The sequence below is a fragment of the Echinops telfairi genome, unplaced genomic scaffold (genome assembly GCF_000313985.2).
Source record: "Echinops telfairi isolate 266 unplaced genomic scaffold, ASM31398v2 ScPeMD7_4;HRSCAF=17, whole genome shotgun sequence".
NCBI lineage: Eukaryota > Metazoa > Chordata > Mammalia > Afrosoricida > Tenrecidae > Echinops > Echinops telfairi.
In genome coordinates, this window is record NW_022103900.1 from 8,334,948 (window position 1) to 8,352,714 (window position 17,767).

Here is a 17,767-nt window from a genome sequence, read left to right on the forward strand (position 1 = left end):
TAGAAACATTGGACTCTTGTGCATTAAAATTATTCACATAAAGAGTAGTAGTTCTCTGTGGAATTTTAATCAAACAATTTTTTAATCCTATACTTTGAACATTACCATTCTACTCTTAGTGGTTTAGTATCAGCATTTTGGATGATGCATAATACTATGCTTTAAAATTTAAAGAATTTTATTTATTTGAATCTAATAAAAATATTACTTTCTTATTGTACTCTGCTCAAAGGATACCTTTCTTTTGTTGTGGGAAGCACACAGTCATAGAATATATGTTATAAATATACACATCTTTAGGATGTTTCAAAATCAACCACCTTCTTTGAGAGAGATTTTTTGTTTTGTTTTGTTTTCTACCCTTTGACGACACCACGTGTCTGTCAGTTTGTTGTCCTAGGGTGGTTTGCGTGTTGCTATGATGCTGAAAGTTATGTCACTGGTATTTCAAATACCAACAAGGTCACCCAAAGGCAACAGGAATCAGCAGAGCATCCAGGCTAAGAAGGACCCAGCAGCCCGCTGCAGAGGAATTAACTGCTGAAAACCTTTTGCAGAGCATCTACATGTTGTCCGTTACGTAAGGCTTAATGAACAGACTCAGAACATCGTTGGAGATGTGCAAGATGAGCTCCTCCAGTCAGAAAGCCCTCAATCAAAAGAGACTGTGGAGAAGCTGCTTTCCCAAAGTCGAGCTGACCGCAGTGAGGCGGAGGGAGGAGAGCCTGTGAGAGGAACGCCTTCGGGCTCTACGCAAATACGAACGGGGCATAACTCGCCATGAGAAGAAACAGCTGCAAAAATATGCTAACAATCAGAAATATAAGAGGTATGGAAAAGAGGGGAATTGAAAGTCATAAAAAAATGAAACTGAAAACAAAGATGGGTATCCTAGATGTCAGTGAACTGAAACGGACTGAAAGTGACCATGCTGAGTAGGAAAATCTTACGGTTTATTATGCTGGGAATGATCCATTCAAGGGGAATGGCTTTCCATTCATTGACCAGTGGCATTCATTGAAGTTCACTAGCATCTATAATAGGATTATACATATCTGAAGTCAAGGAAATTCAATCAATAAAGCTATTACTAAAATGTATGCACCAAATACTAAAGCTAGTGATGCAGTAATTGAAGAATTGTACCAACATCATCCATCTGAAATTGATAAAGCACTCAATCAAGATGCATTGATAATTATTGGCAGTTAGAATTCAAAAGTTGAAACCCGAAGAAAGGACAGTAAGTAGGGAAAATATGGTCTTGGTGATAGAAACAAAGATGGAGCTTGCATGATATGACCTCCCCAAACCAATGACTTTACATAGTTCATAGTAAACACTATTTTTTTTAACAACAACACAAAAAGTGATTATACACATGGACTTCTCCAAATAGAATGCACAGAAAAGAAATTGACTACATTTGTGTGAAAATGTAGTATGAAAAGATGGAGAAGCTTAATTCAGCAGCTAAAACCAGGCCAGAGGCTGACTGTGGAACAGACCATTAATTGCTCATATGCAAGTTCAGGTTAAGCTGAAGAAAATTTAAACACAATAACAACAAAACATGATAGCCAAAATATGTCTATGCGTATATCCCAACTGAATGTTGATAATAGCTCCAGAACATATTTGCTGCATTGACCATGGATGAGAGAGGTCCTGATGAGCTGTGGAAGGACATCAGGAATATAATTCATGAATAAAGCAAATTAAAAAGACGACAGAATTTCATCTGTTTCATTAAAAAGACCAGAATGAAAAGACAGCGTGGACGTCAGAAGAGATGCTGCAGCTTGCTCTAAATCTTAAGAGTAGCTAAGGTGAATGGAGAAGTGATGAAGTAAAGGAGCTGAACAGACATTTTCAAAGAGCAGCTTGAGATAACAAAGTAAAATATTATAAAGAAATGTGCATAGACCCAAAGTTAGAAACCCAAAAAGGAAGAACATGCTCAGCATATTTTAAACTGAAACAATTCAGGGAACATCTCAAGCTCAAGTTGTGATATTGAAAGATTCTTTGGGCAAAATATTGAATGATGCAGGAAGCATCACAAGAAGATGGAAAGAAAACACAGAGTCACTCTACCAAAAATAACTAGTTCACATTCCACCATTTCAGGAGGTAGCATATGAAGCAATGGTCCTGAAGGAAGACATTCAAGCTACAGTGAAAGCATTAGCCAAAGTCAAGGGTCTAGAAATTAATGAGAAAAAAAAAAGAAATTAATGAAATATCAATTGAAATGCTTCAAAATCTGATGAAACACTGGAAGCACTCATTTATCTGTGCCAGGAAATTTGGAAGATAGTTTCTTGGCCAACTGCCTGGAAGAAATCTATTTGTACCCATTCCAAAAGTAGGTGACCAAAAAAAACTCAAATCATAGAGCAATATCATTAATATCACATGCAAGTAAAATTTTGCTGAAGATCATCTAACAATTGCAGCTGTACACTGACAGAGTTGCCTTAGGTTCAGGCTGGATACAGAAAAGGATGTGCAGCAAGGATCTCATTGCTGATGTCAGAAGGGCCTTAGGAAATCAGAGAATACCAGAAAGATGTTCACTTGTGTTTTGTTGAGTGTGGCAAGGTGTTTGACAGGGTGGATACTAACCACTATGGAGAACCTTGAGAATAGGAATTCCTGAACACGTCATTGTGCTCATACGGAACCTGTTCATGGATCAAGATGCAGTTGTGTGAACAGAACAAGGGAATACTACAAGATGTAAAATCAGGAAAGGCGTGTGTCATGGTTATATCCTTCACTTACTAATTCAATGTGGATGCTAATCAAATAATCATAGAAGTTGGGTTATATGTATAAGAATTAGGCATCAAGATTGGAGGAAGGCTTATTAACAACCTACAGAATGCAGATGACATACCTGTCTTGCTGAAAGTGAGGAAGACCTGAAGCACTTGCTGATGCAGATCTAAATTGCTGCCTTCAGTATGGATTACAAATCAACGTAAAGATAAAAATCCTCTCAACCGGACAAATAAGGAACATGATCAATGGAGAAAAGATTAAGGTTGCCTTGGATTTCGTCTTCCTTGGATCCACAATTAATGCTCATGGTAGCAGCGGTCAGGAGACCAAATGCCACATTACATTGGGTAAATCTGCTGTACAAGGGCTCTTTAAAACCTTGAAAAGTAAGCAATCTACTTTGAGTACTAAAATGCGCCTGACCCATGTTATTTTCTTTTGCCTCATATTCTTGTGAAAGTTGGACATGGAGCAAGGAAGATGGAAAGAGAATCGATGCCTTTGAATGAAAGGTTTGCAAAAAATATTGAAAGGACTGTGGTCTTCCAAACAAAGTTATCTTGGAAAATCTACAGCCCGATTGCTCCCTAGGGACAAGGATGGAAAGATTTTGTCTCGTGTACTTCGGACATGATGTCAGGAGAGACCAATCCCTGGAGAAGGACCACATTCTTGGTAAAATAGAGGGTGAGCAGAAACCAGGAAGACCTTCAAGAGATGGATTGACACAGTGATTGCAGGAATGTGAGATTGGTGCAAAACCAGGCACTGTTTCATTCTGTTGTAGATAGGGTTGCTATTTGTTGGAACCTACTGGAGGGTGCCGAACAAAAACAACAGTTTAGCAGTGCTCAGTTTTTGGTGCCAGTGAATTAAACAAGTCTACTTTATTTCTTAACATAAGAAATGACCAACCAGAACTGCCACGTATTCTAGCATGAAACAACATACAAAGTCAATGCCTATCACAAGAAATGTTGGTAATAAACAAGTGGCTAGCTTCAGGTAAATTCTTTTTTGGATAGGGTCTATCATATTAATATAAATGAAGAGATTAAAGAATGAATGTCATTGATTCATGAGTCTTTCCTTTGTATTTTTAACACCTGCATTTCTATAAACTACTCTTATAAAAAAGAGAAATGTAATCTTTGTAGGAGGCAGAAATTGATCATTTTACAGTATTCATGTGATACTTGGCAAATGAGAATGAAAGCATGATTCTTCTCCTTTTTAGGAGTCGTGAATACCCTACTCGTTTATAAAGCAGTGTTACGAAAATGTAACTGAGCTTTGCTACAGTGGCTGTATGTTTTTGTTTTATTTTGGCTTTTTTGGTTTTTTTTTCCAGGAATATCCACTTGTGTGTCTATAAACATTCATGCTTGATCATAGAGTTCTAGGTGGCAAACCTGTGTTTGCGTTATGATCAACTTTGTGGTCATAATGCCAAGTTCATTACTTCCATGTGTTAGTCTGCGATGTGTAATTTTGTTGACTCTTTGTTACAGAATTTGCATGTGGTGCTCACTGTAGTGGCCCTTCTCTCGACATGATGAATGATACTCTGTGACACTCTATGATATCCTGCAATTTTATGATGAAATGGACTGTGGGGGGTGAAATAATGTCTGTGGTCTTTGGCATTTTATTCCAATACATTGAACTTTGTGTGTGTGTCTTAGCGAAACACCTTCTATCTATATCATCCTGCTACATATTTATAAATTGAAGAAATAACAGGAAATAGATGTTTGTGGTTTATCTTACTATTATTCTAAGTATTAATAAGCATTTTCTGCTAGTTTTTAGAGCTCAGTTTTTAATTAACAAGCATGGGCTATATGGCACATGTTTGTCATTGACAGTTACAGTCTGTTTGTCCTAAAATAATAATTGCTATTGTATGTAAATTCAAGGTAACTACAAAAGATCATTACAAAAATGAAGCCAGTTCTTTGCAAATGTGATGGTTAACATCAAAATAGTACCTAATGCCAATAACATTTACTTGTTAGCCTTGTAAAAACTATAACATGTATTTCCACAGGATGTGTAGATAGAAAGATCAAGTTTAGAAACATTGCAAGGTCACTTGATCTCAGTGTGTGTTTACGGCCATCATACTGTCGATTTGGTTCCATAGCACTTTGCATGCTCTGACCATTAATGAAGTCTAGTGGAAACTCGGGATTTGGATGAGCACTAAATGAACTATCTGGTGGGGGTGGTGAATTCCTTTTCAGAGACTGAATCGATCGAGTTCTTCTGAGTGCAGCACAGTTGATAACCCGGTGGCAGGAGAAGGAGAAGAAGCAGAGGTTGAACCCATAAATTCAGATGATCCAGATGCCTGTTTCACAGATGGTAAGAGAAAATTCGAGACCTTGGTTAGCATCTATGAATTAGTGGGTGGAGTTTTATTTTAATGCCTGCCAGGTGTTCATGACCCAAAAGACAAATGACCCTACTTAGTGCTGATTCTCCATCAATGACTTAAGGGAAGTCGCTAGAGTTCTCTAAGCATCTATGGATTGTGTTAATAAAATGTGTGAATACACTTTGCAATACAATAGTGCAAGTTCCCTGAGTGGTGCAAATACAAGAGTAAGTGAAAAAATATAACCATTGGAGTTCCAGTTCATGTATGCTGAGTTTATTAGAATCAAAACATGTTTAAATATGAGTCCACCCTCAGTTGGTTGCAGACAAGTTCCCTCAGTAATAAATTTGTCCTGGCCTTGTTTGGGTGCTTGAGAAACAACGGGCCAATCAAAACAGTTTCCAAGGAAGATTTTACCATCATGACAATGCACCTGCTCCTTCTTTGAGAGTAGCAAGAACTATCCTATGAGAATTTTATAAGAAAATCTCACCCTTTGGTCCTACAGCCCTAATTTCCCCCTTCAACTTCCTTTTTCCGGGGGGTGGGGGTGGGGGGTGGAGGGGTGATTGAACATGAACACAATTTGAATCGCTGAGAATAACCAAAACTATCATTTTGATGTGTGGTATAAATTGAAGAGTACAGAACTCTTTATCTACTTCCAAGGTCACACCCAAGAAAACCCTATGAAGTAGTTCTACTGTGCACACACATGGGCACTGAGAGTCCGCCTCAACTCAATGCCAACCCGCAACAGCATACTGTATATTACAATTGTTCTAACTCCATAAAAACTCCATATCAACACAGTTTATAGGATGAATGGTACCATTACCCTTTGCATCAAAAATCAAAGCTATTTATCAACACTTAGTTTATGATTTCATACAGTTAACCAAAATAGCTCTAAATTATTCTTTGGAAATCACACTGATTTTTTTTCTTTCACATCTCTGGAAATTATGATTTTCTTTCACTGTTTTTCAAAAATGTATTTAAATGATGACCCTTCCCCCTCATTGTTTGCTCTTGGTTATCTTATTTTCTTATTCTCTATGCCTAATAGGAATTTATCCAGTTCTGTAATTTGGGTATCATTTCTGTGCTGTTTGCTCTTATATCACAGCCTTTCCTCTAGAAGGAGCCCTGGTTGCATGGTGCTCACGAGTGGGGCTGCTACCTGCAAGGTCAGCAGTTCAAAGCTACTAGACACTCCGAGGCAGAAAGACTGAGCTTTCTACTCCCATAAAGAGTTCCCGCCTCAGAAACTCACAGGCACCATGCTACTCTGTCCCTATAGGGTGGACATAAGTTGGCATAAACTCAGTGGTAGTGAGTTTGGTTTTTGATTAGTTTTAGTCATATGCATGTGTTTGAGCTCATTGAACAATAATACAAAGTATAAGTTTTGAAGTGTGATAAATGGGTTTTAATTGACTTATTGCTGACTGTAAATCCTTGAGCACATTTGAAAAATCCTACTATATTTCAGATTTCTCATCTGTAATTGGAGATAACAATAATATCCCTGTAAAGGGGGTACAAATTTCCCTTAAATACAAAGTAAATCTTATTTTATGTGAGAAGTAAAGGAGTGTAATACCAAATAAATATAAATTCTTTGTGTACTGAAATTAGTTTGATAAGCAAGATACATGGAGTTGCCTTTTGAAATACACATGTTAAAGATATTTATGATTTCAATAACATTTATGACCGATTGCTTAATAAGTTGATAAGTATCATGGAAACCAAAATCTATATATAGATGCTACCAAGATTTCATTATTCATTTTATGACCTGACTTAAAAATTTTAGGCTAAGAAAGAACTTGGTCTTGTCAAACAAATGATGGCTTCAAACTTAAAAGGTGTTTTAGAAAACATAAACCCTGTGTGTAAACCAGTTGCCATTATTGACTCCAATTCATGCTGACCCTACCTCCGTCTGTCAGTAGAACAGTGCACCACAGGGTTTTCTTAACTGTCTTTTCAGAAGCAGGTCACTGGATCGCTCTTCTAGGCATCCTCGGGTGGATTCAAATCCCCATTGTCATTACTAGCTCAGTACTTCAGTATGCATGCCATCCAAGGGCTTCTGAACCCTCTGCAGAAAGTGTTGATTCTATGCTGTTTCCATGGATCATGCCACTGAGATGTTGTTGTTAGGTGCAGTTCCAGCTGACAAGGATCCTGTGTATAACACAACGGCGCACAATGGTCCTGTGCATCCTCACAATTGTTGTTATGTTTGAGCCCATTAGTGTAGCCCCCGTACCAGCCCCTCTTGTTGAGAATCTTCCTCTTATTTGCGGCCCTTCTACTCTGTCAAGCATGGTGTCTTTCTCCAGGGATTGGTTCCTCCTGATAGCATGTCCCCAAAGGAGCACTGTAGATCTACCCTGTCCCAGGCAGACTTATTCCTTCTTCTCACCATCCACAATAATTTAATGTCCGTTACCAAGGCAACAACCCAAATGCATCCCTTCTCGCCTCGTCCTTATTTGTTCTTCAGTTCTCATAGCTCATGAGGGGATTGGAAATACTCTGGCATCGGTCGGTGATGCCTCAATTTTCTAGACGTCAACTTTGCTTCTTTTTATTACTTTAAAGAGCTCTTTGACAGCAGATTTGTTCCATCTATAGGCCCTGATTGTGGATCCACGTAAAATGATGCCCTTATAAACATTGCACCATTCTAAAATGTTACTAAAATAGAATTTTATAAAGGTTATTTTAATTCTACAAAACTTATTTTTTTATGATCCCTTTGAGTTTATTTGTAACTTGTAAATTAAGGTCAGTGCATCCAAGAAACCATGTAAACACATTTTTAAATGAATCTTGGCTTGAAGCATTAAAAAATATGAAAAATTTCACACATGTGAGTCAGATCCATTTGAGCAATTTTACCCCATTGGATACTTTACACTAAATGACTCAGCCTAAATTCAACAAAGCAGTCAAATTGATCAGACCTTCAACCATTTATTCACTCAGCTATTCCTTTACTTGTTTTTAAAAAAAAAAATTAAATAACCACTACAGTTTTGAACAGTGCAGATAGAGCACTGATACACACAATGGCCCTCCCCCAATAAACATGAAAATAGGTAGTAGGTTAGCTAAGTGCAGTCGGCTAGGAGTGAGGGTCTTCTGTCTCTCTATAAACATATCATGGTCAGAGAAGACCTTTCTTAAAGGTGACATGTGACCAGTGACCTGAAGAAAATTGGAAGGGGTCATGCAGATACGTCAAGGACGATTAGGCGAAGAACCCCATGTGAGTCACACAAAACACTGGGAGAAGTCAAAGGGCCAGTATACCTGAAGGAAATTGAGACTAGGGGCCAGCTTGAAGGGCCTTATAAAGATACAATTGTAAAGGCTCCTAACATGCAATTAGGAAGTAGACGATTCGATAGCAGTAGAAGCAGGGAGACCTCTTGGAGGCTCCTTCCATCAATCAGATGAGAGATGAGAGTAGTTAGACCCGGGTGAGAGTGTGGGGAGGGTGAATGTAGGAGAATCTGTGTTTTCCTTGACACTAGAGCTTAAAGAGCTTGTTGGGGGTTTGCATGTGGGTGGTAAAGAAAAGAGGGGCATTAAAGAGGATTCTGAGGGTTTAGGGTCCCAGACACGGGAAATATGTAGTTCCACCTGAAGACTTTGAGAAGCATGGGCTTGTGAGGGTGGGGAATCAGGAACTCATTGACTTATGTTGGGAATATCACTTGCTAATTCAAGACTCATCTAAAAGAGCTCAGCTAGAACCAAAGCCAATCCCAGGTAGCATTTGACAAGCATGAGACTTGTGTTACCATAAAGGAGTATGAGAGACAGATAAAAGGAGTTGCGTTTTCACTTCATGTGAATGCTAAAATGATTGCCCTTCCCTCACACCCGCTGATCCTTTCACCCCAACAACTATCGCTTTACTCGTGTCATTTATTGATTTGCATCTTGTCCCCGTTTCTCCCCCTTTTCCTTCCACTCATGTCTTACATTAGTTCTGTTCCAGTAGTTTTATAATTCAAAATTTCAGACTTTCTGTAACCTAGGTCCTGCACGGTTTCACTGCCCTCATTCTGCATGTCTAGAAACCTGATAATGACCATGGTGTGACTCGTGGTGTGACTCTTTGATGCTAAACGGCTTTATGTGGCACTCCTGGATTCTGTAATCAGTCATCATCGGGGCTGTAGCTCAGACGGACGCCGCCCCTTTTTTCCCTTTTCCACATTTTTTCTTATTAATTTTGTGGGAGGAACCAACTCAACTTCCTCCCATAATGTCCAGGGTTCAATTTTCTACAAAAGAAAACATTTTTAAATCAGGAGGTAGGACAGTAAAAAGTGAACCAAAATGTTTTAGAGGTTTTAGAAGTATTTAAGAAAAAGTGAACCACAGGCTTGGTTACCCAATCCGTATTTTCATTACTTGTGCTGATCATGCGGTTATACTTTTATATTTTGTTAGGGTTTTATTCTTTTTATTAATGGATAGCCTGTCTTGGAAGTGCCCAGTGGTGTCTTTTTTATCTGAGAGCATTGGTTTAACATGATGAAACCTATCATGGACTTTATGTAATGCATCATGAGAGCAGATTAATGAAACCACCCAAAAGAAATAGCCTGGACCCCCCTGGGGCCCATTAAAATGTTTGAGAGGTTCTCTGTTATGTTTTCATTCAATTAATAGTCCTTTTAAAAAAAGGTGTGAGAACGTTGCTAACCAGCTAGGTTGGAAATCCCGTGGGATCAGCCTTTGCATGAGAGCCAGACAGGCGCTTGAATGCTCCTGCCTCAAAATAAGAGAAACTCTCGGAGGTGTTAAAATCCTGAGGGCACTGTTTCTAAGTCCTCATCTCAAATGATGAAAAGTTGGCTTATTTTTCTAATTAGCATGCGTAGGGGTTTTTTTTTCATGCCTCACTCTTTTTTTTTTTTTTTTAACATTTTATTAGGGGCTCATACAACTGTTATCCCAATCCATACACACATCAATTGTGTAAAGCGCATTTGTACATCGTTTCTCAAAACATTTTCTCTCCATTTAAACCCCCGACATTAGGTCCTCATTTTTCCCCTCCCTCCCCGCTCCCCCCTCCCTCATGAGCCCTTGATAGTTTATAAATTGGTATTTTGTCATATCTTGCCCTGTCCGACGTCTCCCTTCACCCACTTTTCGGTTGTCTGTCCCCCAGGGAGGAGGTCACACACAGTTCCATGTAATGGGTTCCCTCTTTCCTACCCATTCTCCCTTTACCCTCCCTGTTTTGCCACTCACACCACTGGTCCTATAGGGCTCATCCGTCCTGGATTCCCTGTATTTTCAGTTCCTATCTGTACCAGTGTACATCCTCTGGTCTAGCCAGTCTTGCAAGATAGAATTCGAGTCATGGTAGTGGGAGCGGGGAGGAAACATTTAGGAACTAGAGGAAAGTTGTATTTCTCATCATTGTTACATCGCACCCTGACTGTCATGCCTCACTCTTAAGCATGTTTCACTTCGATTTTAAGACTGACTACAAGCAATTTCCGAAAGTAAAATCTCCTTAACCTAAAGGATCACTTTCTCCTCTAGTAATTATACTTGAGGTGGCTAGATTCTGTTCTACCCGAGATCTTTTTTCCCCCTAAGATAAATTCTAAAAGTATCAAGCATCAAGTTACTATTTTGAGAATCCACCATAATTTTTTCTCCCCTTTCCACTGCTTTCTTCTACCTTAGAGGAGGTTACACGAGAGAGTCCATTTTGAGCCCACCACTTTACTGTGTTTCTATCTTGGTTAATAAAATATTCTCTGTTAACTAAATGCATTCACTAGATATAACAGAATTGTTTTAAGTACAATACCAATAGCTTCTTTCAGATATAACCTGCTAATTTTAATGGTCATGGATAAAGTCATATATACTTTCCATGCAAGCCAGGTTTCTTTCTATTTTTCATCTGATCTTTGTATAAATTCAAGAATTTATAGATAGGTAACCTTTCTGATTATAATAAATGCATAGAGTATTTTTAAGTTCTCTTTTTGGGATCATAATTTTTCTAGTCACCCATATACCACATAAGGTGACATCATGAATTAAGCACTGAACTGCTAACTTCAAAGTGGGCCATTCAAAACCACTAGCTGCTCCCCCAGAAAAAGATGAGGCTCTCTTTATCTTCCACAAAGATTTGTATCTCAGGAACCCGAAGGAAGAGTTCTCCTCTATCCTACCAGGCCACTATGAGTCAGAATCAACTCAAAGGCAGGGCATTTGGTTTAGTGTATATAGTACATATTAAAACCAAACTCACTGCCAAGGAGTCAGTGCTGACTCATAGCAACCCCCCAATGGCTTTCCAAGACAGTAACTGTTTACAGGAGTAGAAAATCCACTCTTTCTCCCAAGGGACTGCTGGCGATTTCGAACTTGCAAGCATGTGGATTGCAACCCAATGGGTAACCACTACACCACCAAGGCTCCTTGCATAGTACATATTAAATTTTGTAAACAGTTCTAGTATGTACCAGAGCTAGTAGCAGAAAGCAAGCTAATGACAGACACACCTACCAGAGAAGAAGAGGAACACATAAATTACATGAGAGTAAAAACACCAGAGGTTAGGGAAAATACATAGCTTGCTGCATTCCTCTAGTGCTAGGAATTAAAATCATAGGAGAGACGTAGTTTAACCAGAGCAATGAACCAATTTCAGTTCAGACACATAAAAGAAACCATGGCATGACAGTGTCTAATCGGCAGAGTGCCTGAAGAAAATTCTTTTTGTTTCATGACTTGAAGTTTATAATTTTCTCAATATTTTGGATAAATATTGTTTCTTGAAATACTATCGTATTATAGGAGAGGAAAATATATTTTAAGTGCCTACCATGTCAGCTTCTGAAGCACATATCAAACTGATGCTGCCTATTTTTATCCTTTTAGTTTCAAAAGCTCAAACCACCCAAGACGATTGTAACTCATAGGGATCCTCTTGGACAGAGTAGAATTGTCCCCGTGGGTTTCTGAGGCAGTGCAACTTCAGGGAAGCAGACTGCCTCATCTCTCTTTCACAGAGAGGCTGGTGTATTCAAACCACTGTCCTTTTCGTTAGCGGTCCAGCATTTAGCCCACTGCACCACCAGAGAACCTTCCCACCTTCTACTTCCCCTCAAATAAAATTTAGTTAAACAAGTCAAGTTTTTAGAAAGGGGAATTACTTATAGTTCTTCGTTTTCAATTCTCTTTTTTTCCCCAAAGTTGTTTAGGTTGTTTAGTTTTAAAAATTCTTCTGTGAATTAAAAAAAAATCCTAATCATCTGTCTAGATCCCTCTGTCTAGGACATGGGCTCTGTCCAATACTCCTTCATGAAACTTACTGACTTCCCTGGTCCTGTAACCTCTTAGTTCTCTGTTTACTGCTCTTTCTTACTGTCTCTTTCCTTCGAAGTTTTCTCTCTTCTTTCTCTGTTTCCAGTGTGTTTAGGCACAGGTTTAAAATCTGGCCCTCGAGAGAAAGAGAGTATGCATATGCACATCGCTTCATTAATAATTTTCCTGACAGAAAAGATAGGTAGCACACACATGGCGAATAATAACCACATGAGCAGCACAGAGCTGAGGGGGTTTCACACAAGTCTCCTGTTGTCTTCCTTTTGTTATTGGGAGCCTCCTGTCCTTCCCGCACATCCCACCTTCAGTCACTCCTCAAGTCCTGCTGACTTTATCTACCAAGTACATCTTGGATCTGTTCTTGCCCTGGTCCCTACGTAACAGTTCCTTACACCACCCTTCGCCTCCAGCCAGAAATGTCACTATTTTTCTGCCTCTCGTTCTTTCCTCATCACCTCCCTGCACCCAGTCTAACCACAAGGTCGTTGGAGACCGTTCTTTAAATGGCCGTGTGTCTGTCATTCCCTTGCTTACAATCTTTCACTTACTCTTCATGTTCAAAGAATGTACACAAAAATCCTTCAGGTAGAATCCGACTAATTGCTCTAAGTCTGTTTCTTGTGTCCATTTTGCTTTCCTACAATTCTGCACTGGTTCTGATTCCTGTGTGTGTCAATGGGTGCTGTCCTCTTGGGGCTGAAAAACAGCCACGCTCTTTTTTAGCTGGCTGCTCTCATTCCTCCTCCAGGAAGCATTCGGTGCCTCTCCTCAACAAACAAGCCGGGCTAGGTGGGCTTGTTCTGTGCTGCCCCAGTACCCTCGCGTAGCTGTCATTGTAGTTCCTAGTCATGATCGGTGATGGTTATTTTTGTGTGTACCATATATACTCGAGTATAAGCCGGCCTGACTATCAGCCGAGGCACCTAATTTTACCACAAACACTGCATTAAAAATGTGCTGAAAAACTCGGCATATACACGAGTATATACAGTACATTTGTATTTAACTGAACTCAATAAGAAGTTCCCGCAAGAGAGGGAATTATGTGCACATCTGAGTGCATAGAAGACAAATACATGATGAACTAAGGAGTAAATATGAAAAGTTTAAACTAGATTTGTCTGAATAGTTCGGAGAGTATGTTTTATACATGTGATTCCAAAGTCAGTTTCCCTCTTAATTTGAAATACGTGCAACAATTTCACCTGCGTCCCGTAATCAAGATCTGTCTTCCTCAGTTTTTGCTAGGATGTTTCACTGATTGTCTTTACTCTCCTGAGAACAATGTTTCTCAAAGGGCCTTTTTTATAGAGGGTGAAACACCAGCCAAACCACAGATGAGCTCCAGGTCAGGGGTGAAAAAATTGCCGTCAAAGAGAGCCCAGGAATGTGTTTAGTTCTCACAGGCATTCATCCATAAAAGCATTATTGAGTGCTCATGATATAGTAGACGCTGTGTTGCAACTGAAAGGATGAACGAGGATTAGGTAGACACTTTGGAGACTGGCAAGAAATCAAGGAATTACAGAGGACGGGAATACATTCTAAATTAGACTTACTGACAAGGGTTAAGAAAAAACACCACAAAGGACCAGGAGATGTGAAAAGGTGACATTCAAGGTGAATGAGGCACATGTAGGGGTGGCCATGCATGAGGGACCATAGAGACAATTTACATATATGCTGTTGGATGACACGGAGTCAATTCCGACTTCTATTAACTCTGTGGCAGAGTAGACCTGCCCACAGCATTTCCTTCACTGTAACCTTTATAGAAGCGGATCACCGAGTCTATTTCCCGTGGAGTGGGTGGGTAAATTCAAACACCAACATAATCCCCCGCTCCAATAATCTAGAATTATTTGACACTTTAGGTAGTAATGTTAGAAATTAATCTAGTTGAGAGTGCCTCACAGGGAAAGCTTTACATGAAAGAATGCATTTTAAGCATGGTATTCTGAGTATCAAGATCTATCTCTCTCTTTCCAGGTTGTGTGCGCAGGTTCCCATGCTGCCAAGTTAACATAGAGTCCGGGAGGGGGAAAATCTGGTGGAACATAAGGAAAACCTGCTATAAGATAGTTGAGCACAATTGGTTCGAAAGTTTCATCGTTCTCATGATCCTGCTCAGCAGCGGTGCTCTGGTAAGTAATATGACTGCTAAGTCAGTGGACTGAAGTGCTTGTGTAAAGTGAGCTAGAAGATAAGACTATCACGACAATTTACATTACCTAAGAAGTAATCAAGTAGCGAAGGCAAAAATCTTAGTTTCTAGCTCATTAAATGTTTACATTAGATGCATTGTTCTTGCCCTGAAAGCAAAGAAGGATAAGAGAGAGGCACTCCTACTTACAAGGAGTTCAGAGAGCAGTGGGCAAGACAGCCGTGTAAACAAATGATTAAAGCAATGGGCGGAAATGAAAAGTTGCTGACCTGTAGAAAGTCTCTTGGGAAGAGGAACAAGTACAGCGGCGAAGGGTGAGGCCAGAGATACCCTGAAACAGGGAGCCAGTGCTGACTGTCAACATGGTGTGCATTTTTATAAGGAAAATAGACTTAGAGAAAAGTTTTTCATGCACACACACACACACACACACACACACCTTCCCTGAGAACTAAGACCTCCCTCAGCCTTTTCCCGTCTCTTTCCATGGACTCTGGCAGAGATACGTGAACCATCAGAAGCACAGGTACCACAAGGGGCCCATTGGCAAATCTACTAGACTCACAGCAGAATTTCCAAGAACTTTATAAACGATCTCATCGTCTCTGTGAGTCTGGCAGTTCATTGTAGCCTACAGGATAGTGGACCGGGTCTATCACACTCGCTGTTGTGGGCACGGGTGCTTTTGTATTCGTGGTCTCCAACAAAATGCGGATTCCAACTCGTAGTGACCTCCTATGTGCAGAGCACACCTGCCCTACCGAGATTTAAAAAGGATGGCCCCTTAAAAGCAGATTCCCACACCTGTCTTCCAAGGGCCTCTTTGGGTTCAAAATGTCAGCATTTATATTCTTAGTTGAGGGCTTAATTCTTTGCTCTACCCAGGGACTCCTCCTACAAGGTGAGGGGTGCTGAGCATGAAAGAGAAAACTCTGAGTTTAGCCCTGGGTGGGTCTACCTTCACTTCTCCATGCCTTCAGTAAGCTCACGCCCTTCAGGAAAAAGAAAGAAAAGCTCAGCCCTATTTCTGGCAAGTCCATTCCAATGTGTAGTGACTAAGGGATGGAACACAACTGCCCTATAGGGCTTCTAAGACTTTTGGATCTTCACGGGAGCAGATTGCTTTATCGTTCATCGACGGAGTAGCTGCTTGCTTCTAACTACAGACTTTGGGGTTAGAAGCTAGTATTTGAACCACTGCACTAGCAACGTCCCTGTCTCAAGCCCTCAAATCTGTTTAAATCATTCCCCAAAAGATATATGACTGTGGCCCCAGTATTACTGCCAGTTGCTCACTGACAGTTCTCGGAGTAAGAAGTGCCATGTTCACGAAATGAAGCTGAAGTTTTGGATGCATGATGTAATAGGGCTGCAAAAGTCAAAGAAAGAAGGCATCTTATGTCCGTGATCACCTTATTCCATGCTGCAATCTGCCATTTTACAAACAGTCCCTGGCTGCCCTCAAAATGGTAACAACCGCACTAGGCCCTGGGGGTTCAGAAACATCTCAGAGTAAAGGAGAATGCGGGCTGGAAACGGTTCATAAGAGGCACTGACAGAGGAATTAATTACTTTGTAAGAAAGTATTAAGATGAGAGGACTGAACAAGAAGAATGGGAATTAGATGTAAACAGAAACCCGTGTAGGTGTCAGAGATCCTGGTTCTTTTAGAGGATTGCAAGTAGTATTCTAAAGCATCTTCTTTCTCTTGTCCTCTTGTGACCAGTGTTACACACTGTAATAAGACCATCACTGAAAGGGACCCAGTAGCTATAAGCCAGAAGAAAGTCCTTGGCCCATAAAAGTGTTACGTTCCATGTAATACTCCTGATCATGATTTGATTGTCAGTTTTAATTACACATCATTATTTCTAAGTTGCACTTAAATTAAAATTTGAATACTATTTCCACAGGCATTTGAAGATATATATATTGAAAAGAAAAAAACCATTAAGATTATCCTGGAGTACGCAGACAAGATATTCACTTATATCTTCATTCTGGAAATGCTTCTAAAATGGGTAGCATATGGTTACAAAACGTATTTCACCAATGCCTGGTGTTGGCTGGATTTCTTAATTGTCGATGTAGGTGTTTTTAAGTAAACTTTTAAAGAGGATTTATTCTTACTAATAAGTTCTCTGGAAAAGCTTCACTAATGATATGCTTTATTTTAATTTTGGTAAGCTTGATGAATTTTCAAACTCTTAAGTTCCTGCTTTTAGAATGAATAGGCCAATCAGTGGAAATACAGTTATAAAGATAGCTTTTGCAGATCTTGCGATAAGGTCCAATAATAAATGCGTTTTATTGTTATTCTAGTAGCTATAATTTACTTTTGTGTGTATTTTGTGTAATCAGAGATGATGTGATTATTTAGGAGATTGTTTGAATATGGTATATGTTGGAAATATGAACAAAAGCGAGAATGGGAAGGAAAAGAGATCCCGATTAAAGAAATAAAATACTGATTTTTGACACTACAAAAATAGTAAAAGCTAAAACTACATAGCTTTCAGAACAAAACACAAGTGTACTATCAAGCCAGTGCAGGGCAGTCGCTGCATGCTGGGGAGTTCAGATCCCCGCTGCCAGCTGGTCGTTTTCCTCTCATGTCCTTCGACCCAGAGCTAGTTACCCAGGCATTAGTTGCTTCCCTGTTTCTTAGAGCTAATAACCGATTGAAACAACTCACAAACTACAGAGGAAAGGGCTATCGCGTAGTCAAGCGGGGAAGGAGGGGGAGATTAAAGGATACAAACACATAAGGCAAGGTTTGTGAAGGGTCTAAGTGTAGAATTCCCATGTCCTCAAGAACTTCCTCTCCCAAGAGCAAATAAATGTTCCCTCTCTCTACCCGTGGAGTTACAGTGAGATTCTAACTTCATGGTTTTTATCGTGTGGCTTGGTAAATTACATCATGACTTCTGAGGCTTAGTCAGCGTTAGGCTCCCTATTGAGCATTCTTGGTCTGCTCAGCTTCCATGTATTGGTCTCCAGTGTCATCCAGGTCCCAAATTACTTGCTAACTGGGATTC

At 39.8% G+C, this 17,767-nt stretch overlaps 1 protein-coding gene across 1 annotated transcript in view; it reads left to right on the plus strand.

Moving 5' to 3' along the window:
* LOC101645624 (sodium channel protein type 9 subunit alpha) overlaps positions 1-17,767 on the plus strand; it is a 101,962-nt gene that overhangs the window by 63,194 nt on the left and 21,001 nt on the right. Inside the window, exons 16-18 of the mRNA XM_030887794.2 lie at positions 5,034-5,154; positions 14,555-14,709; positions 16,643-16,816. Of these exons, the coding sequence (XP_030743654.1) occupies positions 5,034-5,154; positions 14,555-14,709; positions 16,643-16,816 (450 nt within the window). The remainder of the gene's footprint in view (positions 1-5,033; positions 5,155-14,554; positions 14,710-16,642; positions 16,817-17,767) is intronic.